The following is a 24,770-nucleotide window of genomic DNA, read 5'->3' as shown; positions in this document are numbered from 1 at the left end:
TTAGACCTTACATCATTTCCTGCTGCTGCCAACCACCTCAGAAACCTAACAATTGTTATCAAATGTGCATCTCCTGACATTTCACGGTTGGCTACAGCGGTGTTAAACACACCATCTGCAAATTTAATACCTAGAGCAAATTTATGGGAAAATTAAAGAGACACGAGAAGCCTGGATAAGACAAAAAAAACATCACTTTAATGTCAAAATCACAGATGCTTACAATTCAACATAATGTGGTCATAATGCTGAGTGGACCTGCTGCGTGTTTTCACACTGCAGGCTGCATTCAGGTGTTTCAGGCTAAACTCTAAGTCTTTAAGACAATTTATTCAATAATGATATGTTTTAACTACTTGTAATATTTACTTGTATATAAATAAATTGACAGATGTGTGGCAACACAAAGAATCATCAAGGAAACATGGCTGTTATTCATTTGTTAGAAATTCACTTTACTATGTCATCTAAGCATTTACACTGGCTCATTGGAAAACACATTAAAAAAATGCTTTTTGTACAAAGTCGTAATTCATTTGTGATCTTACTGATACAAAATTCACCCTTGAACAAAACCAACACATCTTAGGCAAGCCAATCATATACGGAAGCCTCCTGATGTCACAACTCATCCAGCAGTTCTCATTGGTGGACTGACAGCAAACCAAGCCTCGCCCTGAATGCGTGTTTTCAATCTCAACCCTTCACACAGGCCAGTTTAAAAAAACTGGACAAACCGGTTATCTTACCACCTGATAAGCTTGTGCCTTTAGCCTGTTCTGTACATCAGATCAGTCCAACAAGCATTTGTCAGTCAGCTTTGATGTGATAGTGAGACTGACGTGGCATCAGGAGTCAGGTCCTGAGTTATGACAACCCCGGTCTAATCTGGACCAGAGAGACTGACTGTTGAAGGCTTATCCCAGTGTGCTGGTTTTTACTTAGTTGCTGTGGACCAGAGTGACGAAGAGAAACAGTGAGCAGAGAGAGATGGCACCAGTCAGCACAGCTTTCACCAACAGCACTGTCCAACTGCCCAGCAGGAAGACATGGACAAACAACCTGAGGACACAACGAAGAGGAACACAATGCAAGTTAGAGATAAATATTAGGTTTATACAAGACATTTCAGATATTTGATCAGCCCACATGTCATGAAACGCAAAACAATCTCTCCCACTTCATGCATTTAGAGCTTTAAAATTCTTCCAGGTAAATAAACCACACAAGGGAACAGGCCTGTGTTCGGCGGTGACACTCTGTTTATTACCCAAATTCAACTGCAACCACCAACACTGACGACACAACATTTTACAAAATGGAAATTTAATTAACTGATCTGCTGCTCCTCTCATTGGTCTCTTATTCTTTACGCAAAAAATCAAAAGCCTTTAGAGTTTTTCAAGGGCTTATGAGCAATGTTTGCTATTAATAATAACGCAAAACAGAAAAAAATAGGAAGAGATTTTAAGTGAATCAAGTGATGGAATTCTTATGTGGTTATTGTTTTACTGGAAGTAAATTTCTCTTTGTATTTTACTATTCTTGATTTTTAAAATCTCTTTAATTGTTAATAAATTAAATTCACTGTATATAAAATGTATGTATCCTCACTGCTCGTGTTGTTGCTGGTGACGAGTACCATCCTGTGGTTTACAAAGGAAAGTGCAGCCACCACACAGGAGGCCAAACACGGGCTCAACTGAATTTTTCCTCAAACAATCAGTTTGGCTTTTTGGAAACATTCTTACTCACTTTCTTGTCAGAACTTAAATGACAAGAGTGATACCAATGTCACATTTCTCCATTAAGTATAGAGCTGGAGCTAGGATGTGGTTAGCCTAGCTTAGCATAAAGACTGGAAAAAGAGGGGTAACAGCCACCCTGGCTCTGTTCAAAGGAAACAGATGCTGCCTTCTAACACCTCTGCAGCTCACTAATTAACATATATCTTTGTTTCTACTGCAGCAGTCATGATAATCGAGTTGCTGGCTAAATTTGAGCTCCAACTGCTTACTTTTCAACAACAATAGCAAATGTCACATCCCTCAAGACAAAGAAACTCTTTCACTGTCCCACTGTGTACTGTATGTTGTACGTCTGAGGGTGTGTAAATGTTTGTGTTGAGCACACATGTGTGTGTGTGTAAAGTCAGACTTACTCCATTAAGAAGGCCTTGTAGACACAGAGAGCCAGCAGCACAGTAACAGGAAGCCTGAAGCTCTTAGGAAGGTCATATCGTGTAAACATCCACACCACTGCTGCCATAGCAATGTAATGGACCTATAACCACACAGACATAATTACTGGATTTAAGTTATCATCATCACCACCATCTTTACAGGAAGGAGGTGAGATGGGAAAATGGGCCGAAGACGACAGATGGAGTGAAAGCCAAGGCCAGAGGACATACAGGAGCAGACAGTAGAGGAGGACAGCAAAAGTACTCACCAAACTAATGTTAGAGTCAAAGCTCATCTGGATGTATTTCCAGTCAAACTCAATCCCTCTGGCTCCCACCCACAGAGGAAGACACCTGCAGGGCCGCACAGGACACAAACAGTGAGGTCCAGTGTTGACATATGTAGAATAATTTGACAAAGAAAAGCTCTTGTTCCCCGCAGGAACAACATTACTGCTTACCTTGACATCACAAGTTCTGCTGTGGCCCAGCCCATGGCAGCCACCATGATCTTGTACTCGCCTTTACCAGCATTACGAGACATCACAAGGTGGAGGCCCAACAGGTCTGCCAGGTCCACTGTTGCCTTCATAAATTCCTGGAAAACAAACACACACAGATACACACACACTTTACAGCCTCCTACACGAGCTGGTGTTAGCAAGAGTTAACAAAAGTTTCAACACTCACCCCAACAAAGTCATAAACTCCAGCTCCCCCTTCCCATGTGGGGAAAAATGTAGCCAAGAACAGCATCTGTGATACCAAAAGATAAGCAAACCCTGTTGACACACCCCAAAACACAAGGAAGCCAATAACAGCATCGTTTATGCTTTTACTTCCAGTACTTTCGAAAGACATGACAGCTCACTCACTTTACACAGCTGGACAAACAGGTAGGTCGCTCCAGCCTGGACACATCTCCAGAAGGCATTGTACTCTGAACTAGAGATTGAACACACAAACACAGCGTGAAATGGTGGGACTGTAAAACAAGAGTGCACAATAAAAAAAGTTACTGTGAGACAAGGCACCCCAGGCAGAAACTGGCAGTTTGGGATGCCCCGTTTTAAGACTTCAGTGCAATAATACCGGCAGAATAAAAGCACTGCCAAATTCAGGGCCACTCTACACTGTTTTAAGAGGATTATGTGGACCCCTCCCAAACCTAATCAGATTATTAATAGACTTCTTAGTGTCCGAGCATATGTTGCTACAACAGATGAATACGTGAGACGCCACCTAATAATGATGTTACAATTAGTCACGACAGTCATTTTCCAATGTGGTACAACTCAGCATTTTACTTTCAATCATTCACTCCAAATGCACTTCACTGGCCATGACTGCACTGACAGACATCAGACCAGATCTCTGATTCACACAGACACTTACAGGCCACTGCACTTGTATGTTATAAAGTAAGGGAAATACGCCAGGGCGAAGCAGTTCCCGAAGTGAAACAGTGTCATGATGTCTGGTCACGAAATTCAGCTCCCTGGAGAGAAAGAGAGACAAAGAAGGGAAGACTTCACCGACCATTGATACAACAGGCCAAACTTTTAGCAGACTGTTTGAACACCAACCCATTTTTGACATGCAAAATGTCTTAGACTGGTGAAAAATGCTCCTTGAAAGTTTTCAGAGATCAGGGTGACACCTTGAAATGTCCTGTTTTGTCTAACTAATGCTCCCAGAATCGAAGATACTTCATTTATCTTGACACAAAACAGAGAAAGCAGCAAATCCTCTCACTTCAGAGGCTCAAACCAGAGAGTGCATTAAGGTTGCTCTCTTAAGTGATTCACCGATAATCTAAGTTGTTACCGATGGTTTTACATGTTCATGTCACCTGAGTAACAGTCAGTCACAGTTTTGATATTTGCCGAATGTAACATCACCGTTTCAAACTCGACCAGCTTTAGTACAACTATAACCAGCTAACAGACTGATTTACAGCATTTGCAAAGCAATAACAAGTCTTTCAACGCCAAGTAACATGTTCCATAGGTTTCTTTATCACTCCATGTACGGAGCTACAAAGCTGTGTAACGTGACTGTCATTATGGAAATGAATACTCTCTACGCTAGCTAGCTAAAGGACAATCCCGTCACCGGTTTAGCATCGAGCTAACAAGACTAGATCATTTCTGTCTGTCATTAGTTTAACCATAAAGTTAGCATTTATTCAGTTAGTATTTAAACCACATGGCGTCACCTGTAAAACAGAGCATTTCAGAGGCGGTGCTTACTGTGGCTGAAGAGATGTAAAGAGGCAGTAGGTGGTAAAAGTGTCTCGTTGAATGACGAACGGAAGTAAGCTTGGCTCAACCTCGAAATGCCTCCGACAACGTCATCGGTAGGAACTTAACAACACGTTCCACATGATTCTCTCCTCTTTATCAAATAACGTCAATTGAGGGTCGTAATTTAAGGTGTTAACATACTTCAGATGTGTGTGTGTGTGTGTGTGTGTGTGTGTGTGTGTGTGTGTGCGCGCGCGCGTGCATTCATGCTAAACATAGACATAACTACCGTCTGTGGTGCGTTCAGGATGCTCCGACAATTGTTAGGTAAGTTGTCAATTAAAGCCACAAGACAAACAGACAAACATAGACATTAAAGAATAATGCTGATTTTGAGAGTTCAAAATGTGCATTATTTTGCTCACAGCAGAATTATGTCACGATACAATACATGAGCACCCAGTAGCTGATCAACTAGCAACCAGCACTGAAGGAATCCAGCTGAAGCAACATGATTTCATGTTAATGATGACTACGGAAACCAAAAGCAGTCTATATGTGTTGCCCATTTGAATTTCTACAGTACAGACACCACAGACATGTGAAACATCACAAAAGAGAACAGGAAAAAGTTTTTCTTTTATTATTACACCACAAAACATGTTTTTAATAGAGGTCAAAGAGTAAAATTACACCCTCACACTCTCTGTGTGACAATATTCTTCTCCACTCTTTGGTAAAATCAACTAAGTAACATACATTTGTGAATATCTCTACCTCTATTTTCAAAAATTACTATAATTACCACAAAACGTCATTAATATAGAATAAAAGGGCTTATCGTAGAGAGAGCTCATTCTGGTCACTGACAGACAATTAATTTTCCATACTGCCAGTTTAAGTTATTATCAGTGCAGGGTATTTAACTCTGTAGCAGACAAAGTTTCTTTCTTCTGAGCAGTCCCTGGTGATCCAGGTGTATGCGTCGTGTTTGGACAGGGTCCCACAGTGTTTTGACTGAGGCGGACACTGTGGCAGCATCCCCTTGGCATCCAGGTTCCTTCCATTCACCCTCCACCACTCACCTCCCAGGAAACGCAGGCCTATCCAAACCTGAAAAACACAAGGCAAGCCACAGTGTTTTACTGTGACTGCTCACTCATTTATTGACCTTATGCTTGCTCAATTGAGGAAGCTTGATGAACCTTCAACAAATCACTTATTTGAAAGACAAAGAGTGATCGCAATGACCCCAATGCTGAAGTTTAAAGTCATTATTTTGAACAAACAAGGGTCAAATATTAATACTAAATCAAATATCATATGATAAAATATGTGTTCAACACAGTGATTGTGAACCAGGCAGTGCTGGTGTCTAGTTGGATTATCAAACAGCCCTGAACATTTGAACTGTGTTGTCCTTGTGGAAAAATGTCTCTGGACATACATTTAGACATACACTGCTGAGCAGAGGGTCTAACATTAAGGAAATGCACCTGCATGATAACTCGGTGACCCTGAAAATGATTCACTGAGTTGGTGAATGTGGCTACCTGCACTGCTCAATATTCTCTATGATATCCATTTTAAACTGGTTGGACAAAATCTACATCCTGGTATTCAGCTGATGACCACATCTGGATTGCCTAAAGCAGTTCATTCCATTCAAAATGTATACTTACCCCCAAAACTGGAGCTTTCCACCTTTTAATGCTTGATTTATCTATAAACTAATACATTTAAAAGAGGATTTTTAATTTGATCAGTTGAATTTGCATTTAAATTTTGCATTAAAACAACGTAAAAAAAAGGTAGTCGCTAATTCTATCAACACTATACTGTCTCAAAAATGAAATTATGAATAATTGAGTTTTAAAATGAAATATGGCCTTTTTAAAGTTTAGGTGGTTGGTATGCATTTCTTCACCATGAATGGTCACAAGGCAGCACTGTATGGAAGAAATCTCTTTAGTCACATGATTCACTTCATGACAGTGTTCAGTGAAAGCGACTCATGTAAACCCTGTCACTCATTCTCAAACCTCATCGGTCGTGGCTGTGCTGATCTTGTTGCTGAGATAGTAGTAGCCGTAATCGGAAAAGGATTCCAGGCTCAGGAAGTAGTGTTCGTACAGGCAGGGCCCAGCACATGACTTTTCCAAGGCCAGGCAGTGCTTCATGGCGTCCTCCCATGTCTTTTTCTCTTTCACCACGATCAGGTTGTCGTCATAGCAGAGAAACTGAAGCTTTTTGGAGCACGGGTTGCTGTAGTACTTTTTACTGACAGGGTCTAAAGCGGCACAGTCTGCGTTGAGTGGCTGTCCTGGTGCCCAGTTTCTGTAGTCAGATGGCAAGTTTCCAATCCAGCTCCAGGTCTCACCAGCCTCTTGGTACAGTCCAATCCAGCCAGTTTGGTTGAAATGATCTCTGTTGGTTTGGGTGATGGTGGCTAGGTGACCGCTGTTTTTCTGACAGAAGCGAGAAGCATTGTGCCACCTGACAGCCATCGGGTTATAATGAATTTTCTTCCCCACTGAGCAGTAAAAGCCGTATTCGTTTGAACATTTATCACTGTACCACATTAGATCCTCAGCTGACACAACTGCACAGTGACTGCTCTGCTGTCCACTGGCCCAGCTGTCCTGCCATGAAACATCATCCCCTTTGATCCCATTGTCAATTCTGAAACAAACCAACGAGATCTACATCTGAACAACTGTATTAACCTTTGTTATATTTCAAGATATTGAAATCAGAATAAAGATAACGTCAAACAGGTTACTCACTTTTGCCTTATCCACTTCCAGACTGTGTCATTCTCAGGGTCTCTGAATAGACCGATCCACATTTGCTCCACCTCAGCTGTCGTCAAATCCTTGGTCATCTGGTCTCTGTCAATTGCATTCAAAGTAACCAGGTCAATGTAGTTCTGCTGGCAGTACAATCTCGCCTCTGACCAGGTCAAGTTCACAGCTGAAGAGTGCACTGAGTAGCTTAAGAATGCCTCCAGACCGACAGCAGCCATGAGCAGGAGGGAGAGTATGAGCTCAGGCCTGCTCTTGTTCCCCATGGCTGGTCCTGTCTTCACGTCAAGTTAAAGGTGTGTCTGGATGCAGACCCTTATGGTGTGGTCAGTGGCTGCTGAGGCGCTCTCACTCTGCTCTTATAGAAACTACATACCTGGTCCCTCCCACATAGACACACCTCACCAGATCCAGCTGACCAGTATCACCTCTCCACATCGCTCCAGTGTTACAGTCGTGCTAGCCATTTGATTTATTGTATTAATATAGTCACTTAAACTTATCTGTAAATTTAACTTGAAGATGCTTTTTCCCAAAATGCTAAATAAATGCTAGTCTTATGTTTGTGCCAATCTTCCAGGTAGCTTTGGGCAGTGATTCCTAACCAGGGGTGCTTGTATGATATGATTTTGAATAAAAGAGAAAACAGGAGGAAGACAAACACACGTAGGATCACAAACTGGTGTGATGCTGATCTTTAGGATATTTTTTGTCACAATAACCGGTAACCCTCCACAAACGATTCGCTGATTTCACCGTACATGCTTCAGTTTCTCTCTGACGTGAATCAGTCCTTTCACATTAAAGTTGTAATCGGTAAGATTTCAAGTCTGGTTGATCTGTGACTCCAACAGTTACCGTGCTTTTTAATATTACAGAAAACTGGAGCTTTCTTAAACAGCTACTTTGTCAGAAATACAACAGAAGAGCAACTGCTGTATGTTTACAATGCAGCCAGACAAATACTATACTGTATTTAAATGAATCACAGAATGTATTATACAGGCCGTAAATAGCTTATTGATTTCATTAAAAGTTGAACGATTATAACTTGAACTCTCAGAATTACAATTAAGAGGGTGGGAAGACGAGTTCATGAAAAGAAGTGGAAGCAGTACAAATGCAAAGTTGACAACACAAACTGAAAAGAAGACAAAAGGAGACACATGTCAACATAGACAGTGACGGGCTCCTTCTACGGATTCATGTGCAGCCACAGATCCATCACAGTCACTGTGTTTTCTCGAGTTGAGATCACTGGATCAAAGCTACTGACTAGCATTCTCTATTAGAGCTGAAAAAGTCACATTCAGAGCAGTTAGAAACACTCAGAAGGTGAAGTGGTGAAAAACTTAACGCAATGAACCCTTGTGGTGGCTTAGCTTCAGTTTGCTTCTCATGACTTAGAAACAAATGGCCAGGAAAAGGTTTTTTTTTTTGTTAAAAAACAAAGTGGACTCAAATCCAGTCATGTGTGGTGCAGTGAAAGCCTCTGTGCTCCTGCATCCTAAAGCAAAATTCAAATTTTTGCCATTCAAAACTGTCCAGTTTCCATGCTTGGATGGGGAAATCAGGGGGCAGGCAAATGACCAGATTTGAATCCCATAAGTCGGGACAGGCTGACGTCCTTGTGCTGTCGGTCTTTAGTTTCAGCACGATGCCATCCTTTCAAACAAAATGTGCCACTGTGCTTCAGCAGCTGACATCAGTCTGAAATGAAGATGTCTGCAGAATTATGAGGAGCAAGGACATGGAGACACAGCGTCCCCTCAACACACAGTTTCAACATCATTGAAAAAGTCAGCTTTAAATTGTCATGCAGATGATTTTACATACAAAGTAATGCTGTTAATCGTGTGCTCAGCCCCATCTACAACCAGTTCATTGACCCTTGAAATTTGTTGTTTTCATTGCAGTATGTTCAGTGAAACAGTAGGAGGCACTGCAGCAAAATCATTCCACACATTTTCAAAGGTTGTAGTGTCAGTTCCTTTTATGAGGAACAAACTTGGTCAAGGCGGGAAAAATCTGAAGGCGGAACATTTCTGGGACGCAGCCTGCAGTCTTGCTGCAGTACTCTAGAAGGGCAGCAGGTGGCTCTGAAGGTTTTTCTGAAGGGAGATGTTGGCTGATGTTCCCATTGGGTTGCCACCTCCTGCTCATGGAGGTGTAACAGGACCCATACGGTAAAGACACATTTTCTTTTATTGTTTACACACATTATTAGCAGCGTCTTCGACAGGTCATTGGGATGCCTCCTTTTTTATTTCAGTGCACACTTTTGGTACATGCATTACCATGGTGTCTGCAGCCTGAACACCGATGATATAAAATGTATGTTTACAGCGTTAGTCACAGGTTGGTGCTGCCTCCATTTCTTCACAATAATTCTCTTTCTACCCCGGCAAGCACAGTACAGCTGGACACTAAAGGACGTGAGAAAAAATATATATTTGAGTAAAGTGAGGAAAAAATGCGGTAAAGTGCGTACTAGATAAATGATAAAGAGTCTGCTGACTGATTAAAAATCAGAAAATGGAGTTGAACTAAAAAAAAACTGTGCTAAATATACAGATGCATACTTGTAGTATTTACGCTCTATTTTAGTGATTAAAGTAAAAATATTATTTACTGCTGTATCCAGTTATATTTTTGTCTGATAACCTTTTTCTACATTTTGTCAGTTTCGGGGCTCCACAGGACACAGATAAAGATAAAGATAATAATGAAGCAGGACAACTTGACAGCTTGAGGTTTTTCAAGTTTTATTTCTTTGTCTCTTTACTCTTAAGCGGAGTTACATTAGCTCTGCCTCTCAGCTTCCTCTTTCCACGGGTGATTAAGCCTTTAAAACACACACCAACAGGGAGATGGATACAGTAGTTACCATAGTACTGAGCCATAACGACACATCTAAAGTGGCAGTGGGAGGTGGAGAGGGGGCACACGGACACGAATACTGTCACCGACCGATCGTCTCGTCGTTAAAGGAAAAACAGATAAACTCAGAACACTCAAACACACTGTTGCTGCTGCCTACGTATACTGTAGTAGAGCTAAGGGCTGTGATGCTATGACTTGGCTATGGATGGGGCCTGTGTGTAAAAGAGAGAGGGGGGGTGGGGGGGTGGGAGGATGGTTGGGGTGGTCCCTTTCCTGACTTCCTTTCTGGACAGGAAGTGTCTACTCCTTGGAGTGCATGTACAGCAGCAGGTCAGCGACACGGTGGCTGTAGCCAAACTCATTATCATACCTGGAGAGAGAGAGAGAGGGAGAAAGAAAAATGAATGGTTTGGCTTTGAAAAGGTGACACTGTGTTTTCCTTTTCCTCTTTAGATTAACACTAACTTCCTGTTTTCCACGTGGGACTGACAGAGACACTTGAAAACTAACCAGGAAATGAGCTTGACAAAGTTGTCGTTGAGGGAGATTCCGGCGCCAGCATCAAAGATGGAGGAGTGGGTGTCACCGATGAAGTCAGAAGAGACCACCTGCAGATCACAAACCAGCTACAAGTCAGATATACTGCGGTGTAGCCAGGCAGAGTTTAGGCAATATGGAACTAATGGAAAACAGAAAAATCAGTCATAGGGGTCATCTTTTTCCAGTCTGTGCATGTTTCCAGTAAAATGTATTCTAATTCACTGAAAACACGAGTGGAAAAAAGCACACGTCCTGGCTTGAACCTCTTTATCCCACCGCACAGCCTCCACATTAAGGAGCAGTCTTAACTCTGACATCATAACTAGTCATGGATCTGATTTACAGTACATGAGAAAGAACTTTTGTGTTACCTGGTCCTCGGTGTAGCCCAGCACTCCCTTCATGGGCCCATGTGCGGCCTTCTTGCAGGCTTCCTTAATCTCAGCGTAAGACGCAGGCTTGGACAGACGGCATGTCAGGTCCACCACTGACACATCAGCCACCGGCACCCTGAAGGCCATGCCTGTCAGCTTCCTAGAGAGAGGACGGACAAAAGAGATATTGGAACTGTGTCACCTTCTGTTTTTGGATTTTCTTCACCTTTACACATAATTGCGCTTGTCCTCACCCGTTGAGTTCGGGGATGACTTTGCCCACTGCCTTGGCGGCACCAGTGGAGGCTGGAATGATGTTCTGGTGTGCACCGCGGCCATCGCGCCAGGCCTTGGCGCTGGGACCGTCCACTGTCTTCTGGGTGGCTGTGTATGCATGGACTGTAGTCTGCAGAGAGAAGGGTCATATTACAAGACACATCAATGACTCCGGCATCCATTTAAGGCTGAGAATGTTATGATGAAACATCCCTTGTCACAATAGTGGTTAAAACTTTCAGTGTTACGTTTGGATATTGCTAACTGCAGTCAGAATGATGCAACTGACTTACCATGAGAGCCTCCTCAATGCCAAAGTTATCATGGATGACTTTGGCCAGGGGGGCCAGGCAGTTGGTGGTGCAGGAGGCATTGCTATCAACAGAAAGACAGACATGGTCACTAACTCCCACACTTCAAGTAAGTAATGGGATTGCTCCACCTAAATCTAACATGTTTGTGGAAATTAAAAGAATGCATGGCCAAGGCCAAAGGTACGTTACCTGACGATGGTCATGGAGGAGGGGTCGTATTTGTCCTCGTTAACTCCCATGACAAACATTGGAGCATCAGGTGAGGGGGCGGACACAACCACACGCTGAGCTCCACCCTGAAGGTGAGACTGTGATTGACCAAGAGAGAGAGAGGACACAGGTTAGAAACAGGACCATCTGGCAGATTGTGTACATGTGCATGTATGCATGTGTGTGTGTGTGTGTGTGTGTGTGTGTGGATGTACATACAGAGGCCTTCTCCACACTGAGGAAGACACCCGTGGACTCGACAACGTACTTGGCTCCAGCACTGCCCCAGGGGATCTCTGATGGCTTCATACTGGAGTCAGAGAGAGAACAGAGTCAGTCGCAGATGCAATGGTTTACACTACTGAATAGTAATGTTCAACTGCACAAGTAACACCAAAATGCTACAAAAGTAGAAACAAAACATAGAAGCAAACCAACCAGAGACAGTGAGCAAGTTTCATATAGCTAGAGAGAAGTGAAGGGTAATCTTGTTAGAACAGGACATCCTGTGCTTTCTAAATTAGTGTGCTGAGCCTCTTTCAATGCTTGTGATGAACAGAAGACCATTCTTCCATTGACACATCAGGCTGTACGGGTTAATAGTAAGAGTAAAAACTGGAGTCTCAGTGGGAGAAACCTCCTAAATTTACACTTAGTGCTCAAAGGAATGTCTAACCCTCCTTTTTGTTGGTGTTGCCTTTTGCAGTGATGAGGCCCTTTATTCAATGGGCTAAAACAACAGCCGGTACAATGGGTGGAGGGGTAGCTATATGGGTGAGGCCCAGGAGGCAGAAAGTCTCATTCCATTGCCTGGAATACACTCTGGATATTAAAGACCAGGAGGTCCAACTGGCCAAAATACCTCACCTTAAATGAAAAATAACGATTTAGATGGCTGCTTCTCCATTAGAGAGACCTCTATGATACATTTTGTACTTTAGTGGCACTTCAGCTGGCCTTTTTTAACATCAACACTGCTGATATCTGTGCCATCACAGACGTGGTGTGGCACAGATGTGGCAGCCACTAACCACTAAACATCATCATCACTTACCACTGGAAGACAGAGATGGCGTTGCCATCGACGACGAGCTTGCCGTCCTCTTGGGAGACATCACCACGGTAACGGCCGTGGGTGGAGTCATACTTGAACATGTAGACCTGGGAGGCAGGAGGAACATGATGGGCTTATAGGGGCAGAGGTTTGAAGAGGCATCTGGTTGTTGTTTGATCACAAGCATTAAACTTCACCTGAACACTACATTTCATATGATGTACCCCATCATAACACAATGTCAAAACAATCTGGGAGATTTTGGTCGTCACTGGTAGTATTTTTCATATGACTGAAGAATTACAACTAAATGCCAATTATTAATTAAATAAAATAAAAACTCTTGTCCCATTTAGGCATGTTTTCTGTTTATGTTGTAAACCAGCCTCTTTCAACAATATACGCTGAAGGCTTAGGTCTTATTTTTCCATCTAATATTTTAAGTAATAATGTAAATCTCACACAAGCGGTGCTCCACTGGAATTAAATAATAAATGTTGTTAACAATTTGTAAAAAAGTGTGCACATGAAAAGTTCACTCACCATGTACTGCAAGTCAATGAAGGGGTCATTGATGGCCACAACCTTGATGCCTTTCTGAAGGCAAGCCCTCAAGACCAGACGGCCAATACGACCGAAGCTGTGAGGGGAGAGAGAGAGATTCATAACAGTTATTTTGGGAAAATGGTGGGAAACTTCCCCAGGATGTCAAACCACTCCAGGGACATGAATCTTGTAACAAAGCGTCACAAAGAGTCCAATATAACTTTCAGTGTTTACTACCATAGAGAAGACCTGCCCATTCATCCCCAGCAGCAGAAATATCATGAAATCATGACTTCTTCCACTCCTATACTCACGCAGCTCCACTGCTGGTGCGATATGTTTAATGTAGGCTGAACACTCTGCTTGTTAGTTTACATAAAAAGCTTTTCTATGGCCATCCGTCTACATGACAATTTACTAACCACCAGATAGCGCTGTGTTAATGGTGAACACCCACCCCCAAAATATGCTTCACTGACATCCTAAAACCATTCTGAAGCATCCTGTTTATGAAGTGTGTGTGTTCCAAACTCACCCATTGATTCCAACACAGAGATCTGACATGGTTGCTGCTGCTTGGGGGAGTTACCTGGGGGAAAAACAAACCAACAGAGAAACCAATAAAATTAGAAAGAGAACAGCCGCCGAGTGATGAAAATAACATGAAATGCAGGCTATTCAGTCTCAGTAATGTCCACTGGCTGGCAACGCACTCAGTCAGATGACTGAGACAAAAATGCTTCTGTTCTTAACAGACAAGAATGCAGCTTAACAATGTGCCAGCAAATGCCCTCTCCTCTTTGTCCTCGAGTTTAAACATGCAATGTAAGCTTGACAACAAAAACCCCACGTACACACGACTACTTAGACTGAGACAAACTGCTGCCCTGGCAGCAGGAGGTGGCTTTAATCTGGTTAGCTGAGTTGTTGTTGATACATAATGTGTGTGTGTGTTGCTGTAATATCACCATGTGCAATCTGGCATTTCAGTGTGAAGCCTCTGTTCTTCAGGATCCACAAACCACTGAAAAAGCTACCTGAGTGTGCGTGTGTGTGCCGATACATTTCACATGTCTTTATTTGTCAGCTTTCTTTGCTTCTCACACTGTTTCATATACCGTGCATTGGCTGTCACACTGAGACCATCTGTCCTCTCCTCTCCTAACAACATGCTAGCAGGAAACCTTTTGCATTCATGTAGCTTCTTGTGAAAGGTATGCGTTTGAAAATGCTCTGTGGACTACACTTTAACATCTACTTTTTATGTTGTTATTTTCTTTTGTGGCGTCAGCTTTAAGCTCTGCACAGTAATGCTAAAATAATGAGAAAGACTGCTAGCGGTAGCCTCACAGCATAGTACAGTGTGGGCGGTGTGACGCATTAGCACTAAAGGGTGAAAAAAACACCAAGGTGGTGCAGTACGTTGATGTATTGGTTACTTGGGTTGAAGACTGCAGCTGTGCAAGGGTGTGATTCTGTTTGTTGTCAGTGGCTGAAAAATACAGGTTCTCAAATACCATGTTTTACGTGCATCTGCTGCAGGAGTAGGGCGGTGTTTCATCATGCAGGGACATGTTTAGAAAACAATGGGATCAGAAGGAGGGGAGAAAGTGGTACATACTTTATGCAATGCAAAAAACAGAGATGTGTCTGCTGGCTGAACAGAGGAAGCCTGGCCTTGACTCAACTATGTCACCTCTCATGCTGCCGCACACTCATCTGCCCGTCTCTCCTCACCACGCCTCCTCGGTCCTCCCCTCCCACTTTTCTGGCCCACATATTTTCTACCAGTTACACCTCCTTCACCTGATCATCTTCTCACTAACTCTATCTCTTCCTCTCTTCTACTGTCCTTGGTCTGTCTACACTATAAGGTACACAAACCCTAATATCATATTTAGCTCATTAAGCCCAAATCGCTAAAATGTTCATACAGGATTAAAGGTGGTCTAAATAATCTGAAAACCTGAAGTTATTTATGGGCTCATTTAGGATTTATTAAAGCTCTACAGATTTACAGAGATCTCTGTCTGTAACCTGCATCCAAACACACACTCAGGAGATACAGATAAACACAGGTGAACAGAAATGCTTAATCAGAATATATGTGTGTGTGTGTGTGTGTGTGTGTGAGAGACAGGCGCAGGTAGAGTACGTAAGGGCAAAGCGGACTGTCCTTGAAACTGGTTGGTTGTCACTTTAGACTACTGTAATCTCCTAATCTGTTTTGTGTGTGTATGTGTGTGTCTCCATCTGCATGAGCGCATGTGTGTGTCACAGTGCATGTAGGGAAGGCTGACGATCTGGTGAAATGCATTGTGGGAGGACTTTAAATAGACTAAAGGAGCAACCAGATTAGGATAAATGATCTCGTCTCACTCTCCCACACGCTCTCGAAGATGAACAATGGTAGATCAACTCAGATCTGCCACTTTCAGATGTCACCTTTATACTTGTTTGCCTATTTGTGATACCTTTCTTTAAGGGTAGAGCGGCCATTTTGTGTTCTGCTGCTGGGATCTATAATACAAGGTCACCAAAGGAGAGAGAGAAAAGGGAGAGAGAGGCTCATACAATATGACCACGCTGTTCTCACATTTCTGTCTTTCCTCCCCTTTATACTTGCTTCTCAACGTTACCCCATTGTGCATTCACGACTCTTTCCTCTCTTTTGAACTCTGCCTCCCCCTGTCGTCTGTGCACTTTTTAACAATTTGTCTCACTCGTTGGCTTTCACTCTGTCTACACTAACCTCTCCATTTTCTTTAAAACGAGCAGTGGGCTTTCCAACATAAAATGGCTGCACTACTGACAAATGATGCCACTTTTTATTAGAGTGGGCTATTCAGTTTGGGAAATGGGACTGGACAAAGACTCGTGGAGCCACATAAGAGAGATCCGGTGGAGCTCAAACTCAGACTCTAAATGTGGAGAAAATTTCAGTTTTTAATTTGTTGCTTTTGATAGAGCCATGAAAGTGTGAGTATGTTTGAATAACCTGACTTAGACTTAAATATGACGCAGGTATGTGTGAGTGTGTGTTTGTCAGTCTGCCTGTATGCACCTTGTGGCACTCCCCCCTCCAAGTCTGTCATTGTTGCCTCGCAACTGTGTGGGGCTTTGGCCAGTCAGTGGGAGAAGAGGGAGAGGTTACACCACCAGTGCCCTACAATAAAAGACCAACCTACTTAGGATGGATGTGATTTCTCACCACTGAGTCACAGTTAAAAAAATTCTGGTCTGGTGAAAACAGTCAAAGTTACCAGATTGTGCGGAAGTGTTGTCGTTTGGTTAAAGAGACACAGTCTTTATTTCTGGTGCCCATGCTGCTCAGCGGTGTGACACTTTTAAGATCTTATTTTACAGAAAAAAAGCCTTCATAAGCCATTGCCTGTAGTAACACATTTATAATATCATGTTTATTCTTAAGAAATACTCTTGCTTGATAGAGTTTTAATGAATGAATGGAATGAAAATGCTCATGCTGCACCATCATGGCCTCCTGTAGCACCACTGCTCTGCTCCCAAATTTAGTGTTAGCTATGTATTGTAATGCAGTTTTAGCATAAAATATGCTCAAAATGCTGTAACACAACATATCAAAACATTTATAACCAGGCAAAATCAACTCTTCCATAGCCAGCAGCTCTTCCCAGGTCTCCACCACACAGTCCTTCCTCTTTTCACCGTTGATAAATCAGCCCTGATCTGGTATTCAACACTCACACAGACACGTCCCAGCTCACAGAGGCAGTATTGTGCAGAGCAGAGCAAGAAGTTACATGTTGTTAACTACAGCTTGCAATCTGCTGACACTCATTGAAACGCAGGAAGAGGCAGGCAGACAGCCAGACATATGACGTGTAGTACGTTTCCTTCAACATTTTTCTGACTACTTACTGCCCACTGCAGATTTACAACACAGCAGTTTCACAAGGTTACCGAGGAAGAGTCCTATTAACATCTGAAAAAGACTGACTTGCAGAGTCAAGTGCTAAAAACCTATAACCGGGTTGGTCATGCAGCATACCACAGTGAATATTACTGTGGTCAAACTGAGCTCTCTTCAGTGGCATCCGAATTGATTTATCTGTACTACCTGCACTGATGTGGGTAAAATGCATGATTCAGATTTTTGCAGTGCATCCTCCTCCTCTGCTGATTGGTTGGCCAGAGAGCAGGACTGAGACCAATCAGAGACACGTGACTGTGTGCAAGTAAGAAGGGAAATGCATCCATCCAGTCTGTCTGTCTCTCTGTTCAACCTTCCTCCCTTCATCCTCACTTCTGTCTCACCTCTCTGCTCCATAAATCTAACATCTCCTTGAGATCAGACCAAACTGGTAAAGAGTGAATCATCAGGCGAGGGTGGTGTAGCCATCTCCTCTTCTGATTGGTTAGACAAAGGCAAGAACCAACCAGTCAGAGAGGCTCTCAGTATTCAATCTTAATTAATAAGGGAGTACACCCAGCTGCTCTCTGTCTACCTACAGTACTTCTCTTTCTGTCTCTTCATCTATCTGTCCTCCATCCTAACAGTTTTTTTTTCTGTTTGGCTTATTCACTTTCTTTTGTTGTCCACCTGCTCCCCTCTACTTCTGTCTCTCTGTTGCTTTTTACTCCATGAGTATTATACCTCCCCTCCCCTTTTCCCCACCACCCAAACTAATCATTAAAATTCAACACCCTCCCTCCACCTCCCTATTTGTCTGCCCTTGCCACTCTTTGTCTGTCTAGTCCCCTCATTTAGCACAACCCTACCCTCCCTCTAAGCTGCGACCCATTTTCTTTGCACAAACCCAGATTTTAATCGGGTGGTGGGGGTGTGTGCACCACAGGGACTGCTAGGGAAAGATGACTCATAACCAGTGGACCAGAGACAGACAAAGACAACAGGCTACATCAGGTGATAAAATCTCAAAACTCAGGCAAAAACTGTAATGAAAGAGCAAGGGAGAGGAGAGGGCATGACACAGTATTTCACTCCTGCCAACACCTCCTCTGATGTCAAGCACCAACACTTCACCAAACAAACACTGATTCGTCTTTTCTCTGTAATATGTCAGCACTCTTAGCGGAGCACTTGGACAGTATGTGGACTCGTGGTGTTAAGCCTTATATGGAGTTGAGTTTGGAGGAGCACAGATAGACTATCTTTTCAACAGTGTTATGGTACATGTACAGACAGGACACATGCTAAATAACCCATTCACATAATTCTCTATGGTACGAGATGACTGGGTTACTTATTTGGTATAGACTGGCTGTTTTGGCTGCCTTGATTTGTGAGTTTGTTGGAAATTAGTCTGTGAGTGCATGAACTCACTGACTCTGTCTTCCTTTTCCTGCCCACTATGCCACTCCCCCCGCGCCTCCCTCCTTCAGCTGCCCTTCTTTCAGTGTCTCTTGCCTATTCAAGCCTTCCTTGAGCTTTCTACCCCTCTGTCACACACTCTCTCTCTCTCTCCAGTATTTTTCCACTGCAGTGCGTTGATTGGCTAGAGGCCAGGCAGACTATCCAATTAGGTAACATTTTGTTTTCTTGTCCACCTCTCTGTGAATCAAATAAATCAAATACATTAAAGACTAAACAATAAATGTCAGTTATACACCCTCATGTGCACAGAGAAAAACTTTCTGTGTTGTCTGCAACTTTTGAACTTTCGTCTTTTCTTTAGCAGTATACCTGCTTATTATAGTCTCATCACAGAGGCAACGCCACTTTGGTGTTGTAGACTAGTCAGTTAAATGTCCAACACTATCACATCACCTGTCAGACACATGAACACACATCACAGACTGCATGTCCAGCTCAGCAGGCGTGGTCTCCTGCTGATGGTGACGGGCACATAATGCGATCACTGTTTCACTTAGACATTTAGACAAAAAAGGTGGTTTTATATCCAGTAACTCACTACTAGTGTTCAACACTGCTGTGTGCATGAATGTGTTAAACTGCAATAGTACGCATGTACACACACACACACATCAACCACCATGAATTAGTAAAAGGTGTTCTGTATCAACCTGCAGAGGATTCAATAGGAGAGAACATGACTACTCAGCAGGTGTAATGCTGGACCAGACAGACACAGACACACACACACACACACACACACACACAGACACAGACACACACACACACACACACACTGCCCCTAGCCCTAATGTATGAGCTTGTGTCATCAGGCAGATATCCTTCCTAATGCGCAGGGCCTGTCATTCACCTCCTCTCCTCTCTCTCAAGCTGCAGTACAGTAGTGCAGTTTTATGCTGTGTTTGCTACTTTTCTCCTATTCCGCAAGTGAAACAAATACCTTCACCTTTGAATAACTGCATTATAAAACAAAACAAGGACCTTTTATTTCACAGCTGTGTATAACCTTCCCTACGGGTTTATTTCCTCAAACTGGCAACGGTTAGGTGCAGAGTGCTGAGTCACTTCAGAGTTCCTCCTCTCTTACACACATCCTGGACAAGATGGCTGGTTGATAAGTCAGCTGCAGAACATAATCAAGAGGGATACTCATGCTAAACTCAGTCTAGAAAAAAAGCATGCAACCTTTAAGTGGAAAACTTGTTCAAAAGTCATAACCACCTCAAGAAGAATGGAATCAAGGTCGCATGTAAATCAGTCTCATGACAAAACTGACCTATAGCAGCAGTGACTATTCACTAACCACAGGATGCACTAAACTAAGGTGTTGGTACTTAAAGCAAACACCTGAGAATCCAGTCCACATCTATGATCTATGTCATAGAGACCCCATAGACTCTCACTTTCATACACCGCGAGTGGTTTGTGTGGGTTGTGCACATCTGCTCAATAACACGGCTGCAGTCCTTCGGCTGGCATAACACGTCCTGTGTGTTGCTATTGTGCTAATCTCACTGGCTATTAATTCAGCCCTTGCTCATCATGGGCCAACATGTTGGTCATGCAGTCACTGACATTTACATTTCAGACACTTGGCTGTCTCATCTGCAACACCTACAAGAGCATAATGATAATTAGATGACAAGCAAATAAGTTCTGTTCCTCATATGCAAGGAATCTTTATGTGTCTCAAATTTAAAGTAATAATATACCCCAAAACAGGCACATCTTCAGCCAATAGTGGCTTGTTATGATGTACAAGTGTAGCATATAGCCACCTCAAAGGCACTGATGAAGCTAGTCCACTAGTTTTGTTTTGAGATCTTGTCACAGTCACTGTCATTTTTAATATAATGACTATTGTGTATGAAGAAAGCTGCTCTAAAGAAGGTTACATATTGGATGTGTTTCAAAATCACATTGGACAATTAATCTAGAGGGAGGTTCTAATCAGTAATAATAATAAGTCATGTTAATTAAATATACTGCAAACTATTATCTGCTGATGCATGGCAAATGGCTGCTAATGTTCCTCTAAGATTATGGTCATAACATCTGAGGTTTGGCAACATGTACAGCTCTGACTACAATACTTAGTATCTACCTGGCCCAGCACCAGGCCTGTTCTTAGTGACCTTCACTCATCCATAGCCTGAGCTAAGAGGTGTGGCTCCCCCTCCACGAGTACAATGCGAATAGCCATGCTTAAGTTGCTGAGAAGTTTGGGAATAAAGATTAGCAGCAGGTCAGCACCACTACAGCATCTCTGGGCCTAATGTGACCTTCCTCAGCTGGAGTGATGACCTTGAACAGTGAGACCAGGCCAGACACGGCTGCATCTGCACGAGATGAATTAAAGCAACTGCAAGAAAGCAGTGATTAATAACAGTATTACGTACTGTATTATTACTAAATGACAGCGAATACTAAAGCAGATAATAAGAGACATGAGCATCCCAGATTTTTGCACAGTGGGACTGCGTGGCTTTCACATATTCTGATTTTTCTGGATTAAAAAAAAATCATTGTCCTTATTAATTCCCTCCACTGAACGAGTGTGATTAATTCTGTTGTTCAGTTTTCTTATTAAACCCTTGTTGTACTTGTACACTGTATGGGCGGTTAGAGAGCATAATACGCTGGACGCGAGCTTTAACTGTGTCGTGCTGTTACTTCAAAAAAGCAGGCCTCTGTGCAAACTGCATCAACAGGTCTGTCGAGTGTGGAGTCAAACTGCGGCAGAATCATGCGACACCACCACACCGCCTCTCTGCCCTTCACACGCATCACAGGAAGGTTTTCTACACGACTCCCATCTTTCGACGTGAAATGCTGCTATGGGTTTACATCGGTCTCGTTTCGGTTCTTGCATCCCTACGACCTCTCTTTCCCGTCATTTCGAGAGCACCGTTCATGTGAGAAATCTAATTGCGCAACGACGACAGACTTCATGTTGAAGACCAGGGGAGGCACGTAGTTACCTCCGTTCACGTACACCCATTCACCCCGTAACGTTACAGCGGCGTCATTTCAGCTCAATGCACCGTTCAGCGGCACTTTTACAGTCAGGTTTTTACAGGGAACTATTTCCCGTATCTATCAATACTGGAATTGCTCTGTCGCTAAATACTTTTTTTTTTTTTTTTTTTGAATTAGGTTACGTAACATGGAGACTAATCCACTTCCGCAAAGATGCAGCAGTGGGAGCTGCCAATGTCACGTTATCCGCTTTGTAGGACAATTTAAATTAAGATGAAAGAATAGCACATTATGAATGGACCATGATATATATATGCAGATTTTCTTTACGAGAAGGCACTATTCCTTGTCATTTCAGTGCTTGTTTTCAGCTCCAGTGGATTTTGGCTAAGTGTTAGGTGTGAAAACGAACACATTACACAACGACCTGGCTCTCTCCACACTGCAAGGCCATGGCCGCATCCCCTCCCATCCTCGCTTTTCTCTTCCTGTATCATTACCGCGTGCATCCTGAGAGCGAGGCTGCGTTAAACATCGCTAAATGAGATTTGCGCTATTACACTCTCGCATCCTCTCGTGCATTTGCGCCACGTTGAACGGATACGTGGCTGATTAAAATAAAGCTGGTACACAAAAAGCACCCCACAGGCTACAGAAGCCACTGGCTTCCCTAAGTCGTTTACAGCTTTGAGTTATGCCACACTCTGGTAAATATAGAACGAATTTAACGCTGAATAATAGAATTTGTCATTTAAAACTGCACAAAGTTGGCTAGTTGACCAAGTTGATGTATGGCCAGCCGACATTTGTGCAACGACAGATAAGCTAACATTTGAAACCGTGGTGAAGGCTGAAACAATAGATACTTAAAATGTACTTCACTTAGATAACGTAGGGAAAGTAATGTGGTCTAGCTGTTACACAGGCCTCTACACACCGAAGGGTAAATCGGTCTTACGGCTTACCTCACGGCCGATGCTTCTTGAGTCTGTGTGCGCAGTTCACAGTGCCGCCTTCCGCTTTTATACAAGACACGTGCCTCGGGGAGCCCGGTCGCCCTGGCGACGTGACGTCATGTCATCCTTTGCTGCTGGGATCCATTCGGAACGAGGGGCTGGTCACGGTCTCTGAGCGGCCGCTACAGCAAGCAGAGGTGATGAAAAACCGGTCTGCATAACGTCTTCTTCACACAGCTTATTCATATCATAGGCCCGCGGGCTGTGTCGACGATGGAAGATTATTTATATCAGAGGACAGACAGAAACACATAAGAGACACAGAGTCAGAGAGCAGCAGCATGCCAACGTGGAACTGGTGAGGAATGATGAAGCATTTTGTCTCATTCCCACCATGTTATAGAGCTGGTCACGTGCATGTGACCAAATACTAGGGAAACGTGTTAGATGTAACAGACAGAGACAGGAAACTAGCTAGACTCACTATTAACTTGATTGTGAGGCTGGTCACGCTTTGCATGTGGCAGGGTCCTGCTGGACAGCATGGTCTATACAGGCAAATGTTTTATAACCAGGCCTCCACTGCGCATTGATGTGCAAAGGACTGCACACTGGGTCGCCTATGGATGCAGTGTGTGTGTGTGTGTGTGTGTGTGTGTGTTCCTATATGGATAGATGCAGCACTGTTACATAAGAAGTCATGAAACTAACATGTAACGATCCCATGGAGACAGGATGTTCTGCTGTAAACTGGCTCGATGAATTGAATGCTTGCATGCACCACAACATGACGATTCAAATAAACATAAATACATATATAAATTAGACCAGAGTTTAATTCTTCTAGTCTATTACTTTGCATTATTTCCATCTCTATGCCGACCTCGTTTTTCCCATCTGCTCTCCTCTCCTCCTCTCCTCTCCGTGTGTCACTGCACGTGTCAGACTGAGAAGAAGGCTACGTGAGGGAGGGTGCGTACAGTAGTGAAACATGGGAAATCCCTGCAGTGCAAGGAGGAAGGAATGCTCGTTGACCAACATGATTTGCACACACACATTGCATTTCGTCAGCTCTGGTAGGCGTTTGATTTCCGCATTGCAAATGTAACCTTGAGGATGGGCTAGCACACAGGGGCTTCAGTGAAGGAGGCCACAACGGTCAGTGTGGGTCAATCATGTTCCATTTATTTTACAATAGGTAAAACTCTAAGAGACACAGTCAATGAAAGACAAGGCGACAGACAGTCATATCACGGCTGGGAAGCCAACCACTCACTGCCAAGGACCCGGGGAATATACTAAATACCCAAAAGAAATATAAACCCAAAACACTTCAAACAAAAACACCACACTAATTCAACGTGCAACCACAAACCATATCACCATCTAAAGTGAATTCCCAGCGTCTTAACCACACCGGTGAATGGAGGACCCCACCAGCCGCAACACTAGAAACAGAAGACAGAATGTTAAAATCCTAAAACTAACAAACTCAAATCTAAAATAATAAAAACAATATGGCAAAAAATGTAAAATAATAAACTAAAATAAACGGCAGCCAGTTCTGTGCCTAAAAACAAAGAAAGCACTATTAGTTTGTAGGACATATGGTAAGTTTAAGGTTTCAGTCCTACAAACAAATGACAGACCCACAATTAAAATAATTAAGATACAAAAACCTCAGGGTGCATGCATGCACCCCTACTCCTACACCTCAGGTCATAATCTGTTTAGAATGCCCTATGTTGGATTGAAATGTGTGGGGGGTTTTTTTGCGTTAGGTTTCTTCTTTTCTTGTTCTGTGAAAGTTGTTCACGACAGAAAATAATAAAATCACAGCATGCAGCAATTCTGAGGGCAAATTTTTCGAAGTCTGTAAGTTCCACCCAGGACCAGAAGTTAAACTATGGCGCCATCTACCGGACAAACCAGCACTCTGCACACCATGGTGCTGTGCAATCTTGTTTACGTTAGATTTAAAATCAAGATAAGTAAATGGTGAAAGGTTGAGCATGGTTGAAACATAGGC

General features: G+C 43.0%; 2 protein-coding genes across 2 annotated transcripts; both read right to left on the bottom strand.

Annotated features, from left to right (window-relative positions):
- Positions 1-176: 176 nt before the first annotated feature.
- tmem147 (transmembrane protein 147) lies at positions 177-4,515 on the bottom strand. Its single transcript, XM_076736289.1, has 8 exons — positions 4,435-4,515; positions 3,578-3,680; positions 3,058-3,127; positions 2,873-2,938; positions 2,644-2,780; positions 2,452-2,536; positions 2,162-2,283; positions 177-1,062 (listed from the first exon to the last, which is right to left on the bottom strand). The coding sequence occupies exons 2-8, from the start codon at positions 3,652-3,654 to the stop codon at positions 942-944; spliced, it is 678 nt and encodes a 225-aa protein (XP_076592404.1). The 5' UTR covers positions 3,655-3,680; positions 4,435-4,515; the 3' UTR covers positions 177-941.
- A 5,465-nt stretch (positions 4,516-9,980) lies between these two features.
- On the bottom strand, positions 9,981-22,956 carry gapdhs (glyceraldehyde-3-phosphate dehydrogenase, spermatogenic). Its single transcript, XM_076736206.1, has 11 exons — positions 22,751-22,956; positions 13,965-14,018; positions 13,427-13,523; positions 12,884-12,990; positions 12,049-12,139; positions 11,809-11,927; positions 11,599-11,680; positions 11,284-11,435; positions 11,027-11,189; positions 10,626-10,723; positions 9,981-10,485 (listed from the first exon to the last, which is right to left on the bottom strand). Exons 2-11 carry the CDS (start codon positions 13,991-13,993, stop codon positions 10,416-10,418), a joined length of 1,008 nt encoding a protein of 335 aa, XP_076592321.1. The 5' UTR covers positions 13,994-14,018; positions 22,751-22,956; the 3' UTR covers positions 9,981-10,415.
- Between the last annotated feature and the right edge of the window lie 1,814 nt (positions 22,957-24,770).

The sequence above is a fragment of the Chaetodon auriga genome, chromosome 8 (assembly GCF_051107435.1).
Source record: "Chaetodon auriga isolate fChaAug3 chromosome 8, fChaAug3.hap1, whole genome shotgun sequence".
In the NCBI taxonomy this organism is placed as follows: domain Eukaryota; kingdom Metazoa; phylum Chordata; class Actinopteri; order Chaetodontiformes; family Chaetodontidae; genus Chaetodon; species Chaetodon auriga.
This window is presented reverse-complemented; position numbering and strand designations above follow the sequence as displayed.

What these genes read in the sequence shown, in the direction of transcription:
- tmem147 (XM_076736289.1), bottom strand. Translation starts at nt 3,654, where the DNA reads ATGACACTGTTTCACTTCGGGAACTGCTTCGCCCTGGCGTATTTCCCT. An exon ending in ACATACAAGTGCAGTGGCCT is followed by an intron (nt 3,128 to 3,577) that starts GTAAGTGTCTGT and finishes TTCAATCTCTAG; the next exon opens with TTCAGAGTACAATGCCTTCT. An exon ending in TTGACTCTAACATTAGTTTG is followed by an intron (nt 2,284 to 2,451) that starts GTGAGTACTTTT and finishes GTGTGGTTATAG; the next exon opens with GTCCATTACATTGCTATGGC.
- gapdhs (XM_076736206.1), bottom strand. Translation starts at nt 13,993, where the DNA reads ATGTCAGATCTCTGTGTTGGAATCAATGG. An exon ending in TCAGTGTGGAGAAGGCCTCT is followed by an intron (nt 11,928 to 12,048) that starts GTATGTACATCC and finishes GGTCAATCACAG; the next exon opens with TCTCACCTTCAGGGTGGAGC. An exon ending in TCCTCCATGACCATCGTCAG is followed by an intron (nt 11,681 to 11,808) that starts GTAACGTACCTT and finishes TTCTGTTGATAG; the next exon opens with CAATGCCTCCTGCACCACCA.